This window comes from Ursus arctos, unplaced genomic scaffold, assembly GCF_023065955.2.
Source record: "Ursus arctos isolate Adak ecotype North America unplaced genomic scaffold, UrsArc2.0 scaffold_23, whole genome shotgun sequence".
NCBI lineage: Eukaryota > Metazoa > Chordata > Mammalia > Carnivora > Ursidae > Ursus > Ursus arctos.
In genome coordinates this window covers 47,963,503-47,977,263 of record NW_026622908.1, presented here as the reverse complement: position 1 = coordinate 47,977,263, position 13,761 = coordinate 47,963,503, and the positions used below count along the sequence as shown (strand labels likewise).

Below are 13,761 nucleotides of genomic sequence, written 5' to 3'. Positions count from 1 at the left end.
ACACAGTTGTGACCACAAGTGGCTAAAATGTGACAGACGTCCAATTCACACAACTTAAGAAATGAAACAGTTTCCAAGCACTTCATACTCATAAAGCTGGACTATCCCTTGCTGAGGAGAGACCGTGGTTAGGGAGGGCTGAGTGGACTCAGGCCCGAAGTCTGACTATAATAATGACCTGAGGGCTTGTGTGTCTGACGAGGTGTGGGAGCTGGCAGAAAGTGTGGGGTCTTTCTCATGGCTGCCTGTGTATCTCATCAGGCTCTGGGATCCCCTCCCCAAGCACACACATACTTTGGGGAATGCCAGGAGGCTTGGGAGGCTCAGAATCAGCCCTGAAAGGGGGTGGGATGTCTGTCCAGCTCCAAGCCCCTCCTCAGAGCAGCCCTCCACCTTGGGCTGAGCTGGCACTCTGTCCGTGCCCCACATGGGCCCCTGCAGCCTTTGCGCATTGTCCCGTCCTGTGAGTGGCTGCTGGGGGTGAGTCAGGGTCTGCTTGTCTGAGTCCCCTGGCTTGGCCATGGTAGGGTTTTCTGTAGGCCTGGGGATGTGTTCCCTGGGGATCTCCCCTCCTCCAGGAAGCCCTCTGCTGGCCCAGCCCTTCAGAAGGTCTGAGAAGATGGTGAAATTGCTGCTTTATAAGGATTCCAGCCTCCACAGTTCCGGTTTCCCCCAGGGGGTCTTGGAGGCCTGGAGCCTGGGTGGGATGCCTGGTTTGTAGGAGGGGCTCCGCCCCTTCCTCTTCCTGGCCAGGGTCCAGCCTGGCCTGACCTCTTGCTGGGAGCTGAGGAAGTGAGCCAGGGTGGGACGAGGTCTCTTTTGTGGGTCTGGGCCAGTACCAGGTACAGGGGAGGGGGGGCAGATAACCCCATCTCCGCATAAGGAGGAAGCTTCCTTTTCAAAGCCATGTGGCTTCACAAAGGCGAGCTCAGCAGGGCCACCTGCTCTCAGAACAGACTCCCTGGGGGGGGGGTGTCCCTGCCCTGCCAAGGCCTTTGCTGTGCACCCAGGAGGTTGACTCATACGGGCAGTGGGCATAACGGCAAAGGGCCCTGGTTGGGCATTGAGGGATCGAAGTGTGGTCAGCTGGTGCTGTCCTGAGGTGGGGGGTGACAGTCCTTTCTCTTCAGGCCTCAATGCCCCTCTTTGTTAAGGAAGGGTCTGGTGGCTCTGGACAGCGGGTGATGTGCAGCAGACCCTCAGGGCCCCCCACGGTGGGCAGCAAGCTACTCCAGAACCTGGGCTGGGTCAAGGCCGTGGGGGGAGAGGCTGGGCAGGGTCGTGGGGAGCTCGGGGACGCGAACGCAAGGGTCCCACGGCGGCCCGGCAGGCGCGTGTGCCTGCAGGGGGCGTCCTCGCGTCTGCCTGTACGCGCCCGCGCTCGACGTGCTCGTCCCCGCCCCGCGAGCGAGCGTGCGCGTGCACGTGACAGCGAGCGTGTGTGCGTGCGCGCGCGCGGCGGCGGCGGCCCTGAAAGCGGCGCTCTGAGCCTGAGGCGGCTCCGGCTGAGACGGTTCCAGAGGCGGCAGCGATCCGCTCCCCGCTCCTCCTCCGGGCCCGCCAGCCCAGGCCGCTCCCCGGGGCCCGAAGATGCCGGCCGTGTCGAAGGGGGACGGGATGCGGGGTCTGGCGGTCTTCATCTCCGACATCCGCAACTGTGAGTGGCCGCGGCGGGGGACCCGGCCTGCGAGGGGCGGGGGTGCGCGGCGGGGATCCCGGTGCGGACCTGGGGGCGGCGGTCCAGGGGCTCAGGCCCGGGGTGCGGGGCGGGGTCCCGGGTGCAGACCCGGAGGGCAGGGGTCAGGGGGCGCGGGGCGGGGTCCCGGGTGCGGACCTAGAGGGCGGGGGTTCAGGGGTGCAGGCCGGAGTGCGGGGTGGGGGTCTCGGGGGCGTAGGTTCGGGGTGCGGACCCAGAGGGCAGGGGTTCAGGCAGGGGGTGCGAAGGTCCCGGTTGGGGACCTAGAGGGCGGGGGTCCGGGGACGTAGGCTTGGGGTGTGGGGGTGCCGGGCGGGGGTCTGGGTGCGGACTCAGAGGGCAGAGGTCAGGGGGCGCAGGGACCTACAGGGTGGGTGAGGGGCACTCAGGCCTCTGGGAGCCAGGGTCGGGGGCTCGGACTGGGTCCTGCGGGTCAGGGGGCAGTGGGGCAAGGGTTGCGGGGTGCAGGGTGCAGAGTGCAGGGCGGGCGGTGTTCTCCACCCGTGTGGAGGGCTGTGGCATCGTCGACCGGGTTCCGGCGAAGACCCCCCCCCCCCCCCAGCATGATGTCATCTGGAGCAGTCTGCTCGTCTTTCTAGTAATGGAGCATTTAACCCAGCGTTTTCCAAAATAGGATGGATTTTCACTTTGGGAGTGGGAACAGCGAAACAGTGTCTTGCCTGGGAAGCAGCTCTGCCCGGGTTCTGGTGGCTTATTACGTCCTGACTAAAATGACTCATTCCCCAAGGGAATCCAGACACCGGGGCAGTAGAGGGTGGGATGGCTTTGGCGTGGCTGCTCTGGCTGCTGTGTGCATTCTCAGGGACATGGGTGTCCCCTCACAGTGGAAAAAATCCACACCAGAAGGGAGTCAGGCCAGGAGGCTGGTGGGGGCACCACTGGTCCACCAATAACTGGCTTTGGTCTGTAGAGAAGCTACAGTGTTCAGAGAATGTCCTTTTTATTTTATTAAAGAAATTAAACACAAAACCAGTTTCCCATCTGGTGCGTTTTATTTTATTTTTTGTTATCCACCAGATAGTTAGTTGACTGATTTTTATTACCTGAAGTTTAATGTATATTTTGAAGAATGTAACGTCACCTGCTGGTAGATGCTGTTGTGTTGAGCCTTCCCTTGAACCCCTCACCTCCTTAGACTAGAGGACCTGAATGCCAGCCTGGTTCTCCCCCAGACCGTGGAAGCTTAGATCTTCTGTCCCTCTCCCTCATTGTGCGAGAAACCGAGAAATCCATGTGATAACACTCTCAGATCGGAGCTTTTACAAGTAGGCAGTATTCTTTTTCTTTTCCTTCCTTTGCTATTTAATGTGATTTGCAAGACTGTAACACTCATAATCAGAATGCTAAGTGTTTGCTACTACTGCAAGGGAACCCTTGGCTGAAGGGTTAGCAGCCTCAAATTAGGAGTGATGTCAGTCCTTCCATTTTGGAAGGAAAATGCAGTGGGCAAGAAAGACATTGAGATTGAAACCCATTTTCTTGGACAGCCAGTCACCTGCTTGTTAGACATGTGTCCTGTGCTAGATTTGCATTCGAGTGGAAGGTAGGTGCCTGCCATGTACCGAGGACTTGGCAGATACTTGTTGACTGACGGTAGAGCAGACTTTTTCCACCCTCACACTGTTGAGATGGGGGCCAATCATTTGTTGTATGGAGCTGTCCAGCGGTGGTGGATAGCAGCATCCCTGTCTATACAACTAGACGCCTCTGTTGTGACAACCAAAAAAATACGTCCAGACATGCCCTATTAGGCAAAGTTTTCTCTGGTTGAGGGCCACTGATACACACCAACAAAAAAGACAGTCTCTCCCCCGAAGGAGCTTAAGGAGGAAGGGGTGCCTCATCCTTCTTGGGGTCAGGTCTCTGTTTATTAGGGCCCCTTGCTCAGAAACACCTTTCTGACCTCGCTGTGTCCTTACCCTTTGTTTTGTCAGTCATAGTGCTGCACTTCTCCTTCAGAGCAGTGTCGTGGGTTTGTGGTGCTGTGCCCCCACTACACTGTAAGCCCCGTGAGGTGGGCACCACGTCTGTCTTGTTTGTCATGTCACTCCTCTGCTGCTTGCACAGAGTCTGGCATGAGACATGTGCCCAGTAAATGAATAGACGAGTGAGCCGGAGAGGACTTCAGTAGAAGATGATTTTGTCTAGAGGGCACTGCAGGTAGGGGGCCAAGATGTGCGTGGAGCAGCAGGGAATTAACGTTCTAAGCACCTGTGGGCTCTGGCTGCAGATGGGGTCAGAAAGCTAACTCTGGCCAGAGCTGGTCTGATCTTAACCCCTGTGGGGCAGGGAGAGGGGTCCCTGCGTCCCCTTTTCCCTGCCCACCTCTGATTTTGTGTGCTTGATAGTTTCTTGTGAGTGTGATGGATGTAGCCAGGCTCTGTGTAGGGAGGGCACTGAGCTGGCAGCAAGGGTCTGGACCCTGACTGCCTCTCACTTGCTTCACGACCCAAAGCCGGTGGCCACTGAGCTTCAGGTTTCTCAGCTGATGGAGAGGGGTGGATTTTGAGGTAGAGTATCACTAAAGTTCAACTCTAAAATTGCAGCTGTCTTTTACCTTCCTGAACTAGTTTCTTAAATTTCCCTCTTTAAGGCCTTCAAGAGTGGGCTCTGCATCTCTTTGCCCCTTCCTGTAAGTTGTTCACTTCAGATGACTGGCTGGGAATGTTACTCCTCTTAGCACAGGCAACAGCGAATTTGCTCCAGGATTTGATAAGGTGCTCCTGACATGAGGTCTTCCTCAAGCCTGTAGTTTTTGTGGCTCAGGTAGCAAAGTAATTCAGTGCCTCATAAAATTAACTTGATCTTTTTTGATTAACTTCAACCCAGGCCCACTGAATTTGGCTAATGTGAGTTCAGTGTGTGGGAGTTAGTGAACTGTTTCTTTCTTTTTTTAAATTGGTATTTAAAAAATCCTAATCCTTTTATTTAGTCCCATTTTTTAAATAATTCTTTGTTTTGAAATAAATACAGACTCGTAAGAAGTTGCAGAGAAATGGACAGGGAGGTCTCAGCACCCTTCACCCCACCTCTTCAAAGGGGGATTTCTTGCATAACAGTACAATTTCAACACCAGGAAACTGACATTGGTACATTCCACAGGGCGTATTCACATTTTATCAGTTTTGCCTAACACTGGTGTGTGTGCGTGTATGTAGGTCTTTGTACTTTTATCACATGTAGCTTTGTGTAATCCAGTTAATCAAGGTACAGAGTTTCGTCACAAAGCCCCCTTGTGTTACCCCGTATGGCCCATCTACCCACCCCTAGTTACTAGTCTGTTCGCTGTCTCTACATAACATCTCAAGGATGTTGTGTGAATGGGATTGTACAGTATGTGACTTGTCAAGATTGCCTTTTCTCACTCCGCACAATCCCCTTGAGGTCTATCCAGGCTGTTGCATTAATTGTTATCATATCCAAGTGATGGATTTTTTAAAAAAAATTTTATTTATCTGAGAGAGAGAGCACGCACGCACATGCGTGTGCTTGTGTGCATGCACGTGCACACACAAGCAGGAGGGGTGACGGGAAGAGGGAGAGGGAGAATCTCAAGCAGGCTCCACACCCAGCGCGGTGCTGACATGACCTGAGCCGAAACCAACAGTCAGACTCTCAACCGACTGAGGCGCCCAGGCGTCCCTCAAGTGATGAATTTAAAGAAAATGAAAGAACTGCTGAAATTGGGAAAATAATAGTTATTTGCTCTTCAGTTATTTTGGAACTTTTGTTTACACGTGTGCTTTATTGGCAGTCTTATATAACTTAATTAATGCATGTCTTTATGCATTGCCATTGACATGTCAGCACTACATCAGTGTTGAGAATATAAAACACTGCTGAAAATGTTGTCAGACTCGGAATTGACTGCAAAGTAATCAAGACTGCAATGAAAGAGAAGTGATAGGTCTAGGTGTTCATTCTTGTGAGACCAGTCATGTTGCCAGTGGGCAGGAAATTGCCATTTATTCCTCCATGCACGAGGTCCCAGGGGCTGGGCCTGTGCAGATGAGTTAAGACACTTCCATTGTGCTTGGAGGCATTTTATTTAATCCTTCCAGGCACTCACTCAAATGAAGGGAAACAAGAGGAGAGATGTAATTAGCTATTTGGCAAAAAACAAATTTCCCATGTTCTTGGAGAAAGCATGCAATTTGGCTGCAGGTGCAGTGATAAGCTAGTAGAGTAGGTATCAGTGCTCTGCTCATTGTGTTGGTCACAAAACTTTGTCCTTTCCGTTTCTGTTAACTTTGTTGAAATTGGACATCCCTTTGCTTTACATTTTAGCATGACTGAAGTTTAAAACACGTATTTGTTCATAAAATTCCATTTGTTATGAGTCATAAATTGGACGTGGAGAAACTGAACATAAAAATTTAAGTTCAGCTTAAGTGTCAGTGTAGGAAATTAAACATAAAGCTGGTACTTGATTTTCCTGAGTAATAGTAAAGGTCAGAATCAGAGTTTGTCAGTCTGCTTTTTAACTTTTCAAGTTCTTAAAAAAATTAATGTTCATTTTAGTCTTGACTGGACATTTAAAGAATGCTGACTTTTTGAAAAAATGCTCTTCTTGCATTTTTTCTTTTGTGCTCTTCTGCATAACTTATATTCTTTAGAAACGGATTTAGGAAGTGTGTGACGGAGCGCAAAGGGAGGGACGCACCACTGTGCTGGAGGAGGAAGGAAGTCTTTGATCCAGGTTGAATTTTTCTGCCAAGGTTGGTGGTTACTGCTTCGAGGAAATACCTGTGTATTCTTCCCTGTTTCCTTTCTGGCTCCTCTGAAGGGGGTGGGGATCACTGTTTCTTTTATGACAAGTTGAAGTGTCCTGGTGATAAGTATATTCTCATGCCAGATACTTAGCATTCCTTCTCTTTTCTCTTAAAATTTTTACTCTGTTGTTTTGGCAACAATATATGTCAGGATTTTGTAGCTGCAGAATTATTGGAAAGGCTGTCTTTGTGAGATTAAATAGCATTTCCTTGGCTTTTTAAAAAATCGAATGGAGTCCGAGCGGAGGGGAGGCTTCCAGCGCGATGGCGCCCCTAGAGAAGGCGGCTCTCTGGTGTGAGCTCCTGAGTGGGCGGGGCTCTGAGCACCTTGGAATTTCTCGGGCCTGAGGCTATCTTTCCTTAGCTCAACTTTCAAAGCTTGTAGACTCCCCAAACGATGAAAAGTCTTTTTGTAAGTCTTTGGTGAACTTATTTGGCAAAAGTGCTGGCTTTGCCTGGTCTCCCTATGGTCTCCCTCCTGCGTGAGTGTTCACAAGTGTGTGCTTCCAGGACACAATGACCGTGTGCTTTGCTTTCTCCCTAAAGTCTGAGCAGTTCTGGATTCTGGGACACATTGGGCCTCGGGTTTTGGGTAAGGGATGGCATCTGCGCCTGTTATGTGAAATTTGTGGGGTTCAGAGAAATAGAACATGTGGTCCTTGTCCCCCCCCTAAAGAGTTTGCAGACAAATGGGGAGCCAAGTTCTCGCCAGTGCATTCATCTTTATTGAGCACGACCTGTATTCAGGACTCTTGAATGCAGAATAAGAGGAATAAGCAGTTGTAGGGTGGACAAGATGAGTCCTTGCCCTGAAAGCAAGGTGGGGAGGTCCTAGAGGGCAGATGGAGTAGTAGAGGAACACCAGGTGCTCAGGCATCTACAAAAGGTAGTTCTAAGTCAGACTTCGGAATGTTTCATATTTACCCTTGACCTGGTTGAATATTCTTTTTTTTGGTAAAGCATGTCTGGTCCATTCCCTCCCTAGATCCAGTGAGATGCAATGAATGTAGGGTACATACATAGGAATGGCACCCTTCCTGTCCTCCTTCATTTTGGCCAGCACAGGGGTTTGATATTGAAACCACAAATTTGATGGGACACCTGGGTGTCTCAGTTGGTTGAGCCTCTGCCTTTGGCTCAGGTCATGATCTCAGGGTTCTGGGATCGAGTCCCACATTGGGTTCCCTGCCTCAGCGGGGAGCCTGCTTCTCCCTCTCTCTTTGCCTGCCGCTTCCCCTACTTGTGCTCTCTCTCTCTTAAAAATAAATAAATAAGGGGCGCCTGGGTAGCGCAGTCTTTAAAGCGTCTGCCTTCGGATCGGGGCGTGATCCTGGCGTTCCGGGATGGAGTCCCACATCAGGCTCCTCCGCTGGGAGCCTGCTTCTTCCTCTCCCACTCCCCCTGCTGTGTTCCCTCTCTCGCTGGCTGTCTCTCTGTCACATAAATAAATAAAATCTTAAAAAAAAAAAAAAAAAAGAAACCACAAGTTTGGGAGTTAGAAAGTTCATCCTCCAGTGCAGTTTGAAGTAGATTAAATAATTTTGTCCTCACCTTAACAAAATGAATGATACTCTTTAGAAAATAGAAATGAACAGTTTTCACTGGGTCGTGTGATATCTAAGATTTAGATTATAAAACTACATTTACTGATTCTGGCATTGGCCTTTTTCAAAATAACTGACTTTGCAGTGAAAGTTGACATGGTTGAAATGTCATGAAAAGTTGTATGTGCCACTTGATTATGAGAAGTTCGGGGCGATAGGTTCAAGTGGGAGTTCCCACAGAGAGGTAGGAGCTGAGGCTGAGCGATAAGATTAGCTCTTGCACTCCGTGGTGGAGAGGGCCAGAAGGGTTCGACCAGGGTGCATGGGATAAGAAGCAGGCAAGGAGGAAGTGGCCTTGTTTTAAAATAGTGCCCTGGGGACTGAGTTGGGAAGAAGACCAAGAAGAGTGTGGGGACGTTGAGTTGCAGGGAGAGAGGGAGAGGTGAGTCCTAGCCTCACCCAAAGTGTGTGACTGCTCACAAGATGCAGTTTATACTTGTGGCGACACTCTGGTTCCTGCCTGCCTTCACACATCACTTCCTGCCACCTCTTCGTTCTTTCTCCTTCACTATTGTTGGCAAAGAGGATTAGGACTGTGGCCCACAATCACCTAATAATCAGAGTGTGGGGGGGGCGCCTGGGTGGCGCAGTCATTAAGCATCTGCCTTCGGCTCAGGGCGTGATCCCGGCGTTCTGGGATCGAGCCCTGCATCAGGCCCCTCCGCTGGGAGCCTGCTTCTTCCTCTCCCACTCCCCCTGCTTGTGTTCCCTCTCTCGCTGGCTGTCTCTCTGTCAAATAAATAAATAAAATCTTAAAAAAAAAATCAGAGTGTGGGAAGCAGAGTCAGGAAAATTCTGTAGGAGTTGGGAGCCACCAGGTAGGAAGGTAGGAGGCACATTAGGAGGGGGGATGGGGCCTGTGGTCCGGCCTTGGAGTTTGTCATCTGTGTCAGTGGGGGATGCAACAGGTTGGAGAGGCAGTGATGTGCCCCACGAGGAGAAGAAGGTCTTTGCAGAGAGGCTGAGACCCACTCCCTTGCTAGGTTCTGGCCCTGCGTAGCTCCCTCAGCTTTCTGCTGCCTTGGGAAATGGGGACTTGAGTGAATGACCCTGCTGGATATGTTCATTTATGGAAACAAAAATTCTTGCCTGGTGGTTTGGGTCAGATCCTGATACTGTTTCCTTTTCTTTGCAGATTGTGGTTCTGTAGAGTCTGGAGTCTTCATTTTTGTCCCAAATTTGAACCCAGTGAGAGCTGTGGTGGTTTTGGGTATTCCTTGTATTCTGGATGTTTCCCATTTACCTTGTCATGTGCCCCAGGATTTGTTGTCTGTTGGCAGGTAAAAGTGTGGAGATCAGCGTCCAAGCAGGGTTGCCTGGTCTTGTTTTGCATCACAAGGTGTTTTCCTTGCCTTTAAAATCCCTTCTGGTGGCAACTCAAGAGTGTAACAGGGATTAGTTATTTCGTGTACCTAAAGCACTCGGAGCTCCTTAGGGGGGGCAGTGCCCTATTGGGATTTGCGTGTTGCTTTTTTTGTGACCAGCCTGCCTTCATGTGATGTGGTTGAGAGAGCAATTACATGTTTCTAATATAGTTTAAAAGGCATTGAGAATGGATACTCAATGATGCTGTTTTAGAAGACTATTCAACTGATAGAAAAAATAGAGCAGGAAAATGAGTATTTTGGAACACTTTTTAAAAAAAATATTTTATTTATTTATCAGAGAGAAAGAGTGAAAGTGTAGAAGCAGGGGGAGAGGCAGCAGAGGGAGAAGCAGGCTCCCCGCTGAGCAGGGAGCCCGATGTGGGGCTCGATCCCAGGACTCTGGGGTCGTGACCTGAGCTGAAGGCGGATGCTTCACCAACGGAGCCACCCAGACGCCCCAGTTTTGGAACACTTTTGGATTGCATTTATTGCTACTGAAAAATAGTTCTGTGGCTTTTTTTTTTTTTTTAAGAGTTTATTTATTTGAGAGGGAGAGTGAGCGAGAGAGAGAGAGTGTGAGAGTGCTCATGAGCGGGGGTGGGGGGGGGCAGAGGGAGAGGGAGAAGCAGGCTCCACCGGGACTCCAGGATCATGACCTGAGCTGAAGGCAGACGCTTAACCCACTGAGCCACCCAGGCGCCCTCCCACTTTTTTTTTTTTAACGTCAGGTATGGCACATCCAGATCAGAACCTGAGTTTGAGCCTTGTTGTGCCTGTGAGAATCAGAGTCCTCTGTGATTGAGTTCATGCTGAACTGTTCCAGGGGATATGGAAACATGCCTCCATCCACAAGTCTTCAATAGGCCTTTCTTCCATAGGACACATTCCTCACAACTTCAGTTATTTCTTTTAATGGGCTTGTAGCTTCTGTTCATGTAATTATCTTTTTAAAACTTTTGTTGCCTTATTATTTAACCACAATTAGAGTTGTCCTTCCATAACGTAGCACACCTAGCTTCCCCAAGCACTGAGAATGTGGAGGAAGATGGAGGCGGGAAGGTGATTGTCTGACGGTCTGTTTGTGCCAAGTTGTTCAGTTCCTGAGGCCTGGCCTTTTTGAGATTGTCTTCCACGGGATGGAGGTGTGGGCCCCTTGCACAGATGCTGGTCACAGAGGGACAGGAAATGCTCTTCTGTTGGGTGCTGATGTCTGATGTATATTCTTTAATGCAGTATTTGCTGTAGATGTAATTTAAATCTGTTTAATATTAAGTAGTCAAGAAAACAGAGTTCTTCATACAGTGTTCTTGTTTTTGCTATAACTTTGGTGCAGCCCCAAGAGTGAAGTGTATTTTGAAGCTATATATTTCAAAATTTATTTATCTTTCTGGATTCTGTTTTCTGATGTCATCGTACAATTCATTTGGTCATTCATTTGAGAAATCTATTGAGTGCCTGCCGTGTGCCAGGCATTATTCTATTCTAGGCACTGGGGATTCAGTGATTAACCAAATGGACAAAATTCCTATACTTTCAGAACTTAAATTCTTGTGAGAATAGACAGACAAAATAAATGAGAAAAACATGTATCTATTTATCTCCATCCATTCATCTTTTTGTTGATCTGTTGTGGGGAAAAATAAATTAGGGAAAAGGAACAGAGAGTGGAGAGGGTTCTCAATGTCAAAGAATGTGGTTTGGTCAGGTAGCTTGAAGAACGTGTATTTTTTTTTTTTTTTAAGATTTTGTTTATTTATTTGACAGAGAGAGACAACGAGAGAGGGAACATAAGCAAGGGGAGTGTGAGAGGGAGAAGCAGGCTTCCTACCGAGCAGGGAGCCCAATGTGGGGCTCGATCCCAGGACCTTGGGATCGTGACCTGAGCCGAAGGCAAACACGAACTGATTGAGCCACCCAGGTGCCCCTGTTTTGTTCTTTGTTTTTTTTTTTTTTTTTTTTTTTTTAAAGATTTTATTTATTTATTAGACAGAGACAGAGACAGCCAGCGAGAGAGGGAACACAAGCAGGGGGAGTGGGAGAGGAAGAAGCAGGCTCCCAGCGGAGGAGCCTGATGTGGGACTCGATCCCGGAACGCCGGGATCACGCCCTGAGCCGAAGGCAGACGCCCAACCGCTGTGCCACCCAGGCGCCCCCTTGTTTTTTTTTTTTTTGAGATTAATTTATTGGGGCGCCTGAGTGGCTCAGTCAGTTAGTGTCTGCCTTTGGCTCAGGTCATGATCCCAGGGTCCTGGGGTGGAGCCCCACATCAGGCTCCGTGCTCAGTGGGGAGCCTGCTTCTCCCTCTGTCTGCCCCTCCCTGTGCTTGTGTGCTCTCTCCCTCTCTCTCAAATAAATAAACAAAATCTTAAAAAAAAAAAAAGATTATTTATTTGAGAGAGAGAGAGTGTGAGTAGGGACGGGCAGAGTGAGAGGGAGAGAGAATCCTAAGCAGACTCCCTGCTAAGCCGGGAGTCTGATGTGATGTGGGGTTCCATCTTGATGCGGGGTTCCATCTCGAGACCCTGAGATCATGACCTGAGCTAAAACCAAGAGTCAGACACTTAACTGACTGTGCCACCCAGGCCCCCTGCATATCTGTAATTTTTTATTGGATGCCAGACATCGTGAATTTCACCTTGTCAGTCCTGAATATTGTTGTATTTCTTTAAATATCCTTGAGCTTTGCTCTGGGATGAAGCTGAGCCATCTGGAAACTGCTTGATTCTTACAAGGAGGGACCAGGGCAGCCTTTAGTCAGGAGCTGATTTCACCCCACTCTTGAGGGATCGTGCTCCTTCCCAGAACTCTGCTCCATGCCCTGTGTTTTATGAGGTTCCCCTCTGGCTTGCTGGCCCTGTGCTACCTTCCATGGTTTACCCTCTGGCTTCTTTCCAGTGGCTCTTTCCACAGCCTCAAGATCATCCTGTCTTGCTTGGGCAGATGGGTAATGAGACGGAGATGCCAGGACCCCTCTGCAGCTCTCCGGCACTCTACTCTCCCTGCAGGAGGCTCTATTCCAGTGTTCTGCCCTGCACATTCTAGCCTCCTTGGTCTGTCTCCTCACTTTAGGGAGGCCTTAGGGCTCTGTTTGGGTTCCCCCTCCCCAAGCAGTAAGCTGGAGCAGTTGTAAGGCTCATCTTGTTTGTTTTCTGTCTCTCAGTGATCACGCTTGTCCATAGTCTGTTGTCCAGCTTCTGCAAACTATTGTTTAGGTTTTTAGTTGCCTGAGGTGGGAGGGTAAATCACGTCCCTGTTCATCACCATTAGGTTTTGGGGAGAGATGTTTAATCTGCAGTTGGATATCTAAGACTGGAATTCAGAGAAGAGGTCTGGGCTAGAGGTAAAAATACAGGGGCATTCCTTGTAGGTGTTGTTTAAAGCCATGAGACTGGGAGCTCGCCGAGGGAGTGAGTGGAAATCATCAGAGCATAGCTCTCACTCCTGTAGCTTTGCTGTGTGCCTGGCGTGCTTCCAAGCCCGCTACCTTCATTTACATATCTGATAGTCACGATAATTCTTTACAGTAGGTGCTGTGTTCTCCCTGTTTCATAAATGAGGAACCCGAGCCCAAGGCCACATGAGTGCCTATGAAGTGGTAGAACAGGGATTCAGACTCAGGCTACCTGGCTCCAAGTCTTCTCTCCGAAGCACAGCGCTGGCCCAGCTCTCTAGGAAGATGGCCGGAGCTCCATGCATGCGGACTTGAAACAGTCGGGGAGAGACATGTTCAGGTGGGAGGAGCACAGGCCAGTGAGGAGGAAGCAGTCTGGTGGGTCACTTGAATGGACTGAGCAGAGGTAAACCGGATGGGGTAGTTTAAGGGAGAATAATTGGGAAACGTTGAGTGTCAGCCCTTGGGGAGTTTTGCTGTAAAGAGGAAAGAAATGAGATGGTGACTGCAGGATGCAGAGGGTGTCTTAGTGCTCTCTTGCTGCTGCAACAAGTTAACACAGATTAGCAGCCCAGACCTGCACTCCTGTGCTATCTCATGTTTGTAGACGGAAGCCGTGCACAGCCTGGCTCAGCAGGGTCCTCTGCCTAGAGTCTCACAAGGTTGAAATCAGGGTGTCCTTTCTAGAGACTCTGGTGGTGAAGCTGCTTCCAATCGGTCCTTATAACGTGGGGCTGAGGTCCCCTTTCCTTGCTGGCTCCCCTCCTAGAGCCTGCCCACATTCCTCCTCAAGCCTCCCATGAGGCCCCTCCAGCAAATGGAGACTCCCCCCCTCACCTCTTGCCTCGAGGCAGAAAGAGTTCTCTGCTTTTAAGGGCTCATGTGATTAGATTGGGCCCATCTGCAGGAT

General features: G+C 49.9%; 1 protein-coding gene across 5 annotated transcripts in view; it reads left to right on the top strand.

The window, feature by feature from the left end:
• Positions 1 to 1,409: 1,409 nt before the first annotated feature.
• The window catches only part of AP2A2 (adaptor related protein complex 2 subunit alpha 2), an 83,987-nt gene continuing 71,635 nt past the window's right edge, over positions 1,410 to 13,761 (top strand). For 2 of the 5 annotated variants that reach the window (XM_026482886.4, XM_057317137.1), the window contains exon 1: positions 1,414 to 1,657. In XM_026482886.4, the coding sequence (XP_026338671.2) occupies positions 1,591 to 1,657 (67 nt within the window). In that variant the 5' untranslated portion in view covers positions 1,414 to 1,590. Of the gene's footprint in view, positions 1,658 to 13,761 lie in introns of all 5 variants that reach the window. The other 3 variants (XM_026482887.4, XM_048214713.2, XM_057317138.1) reach the window with 3 other exon arrangements.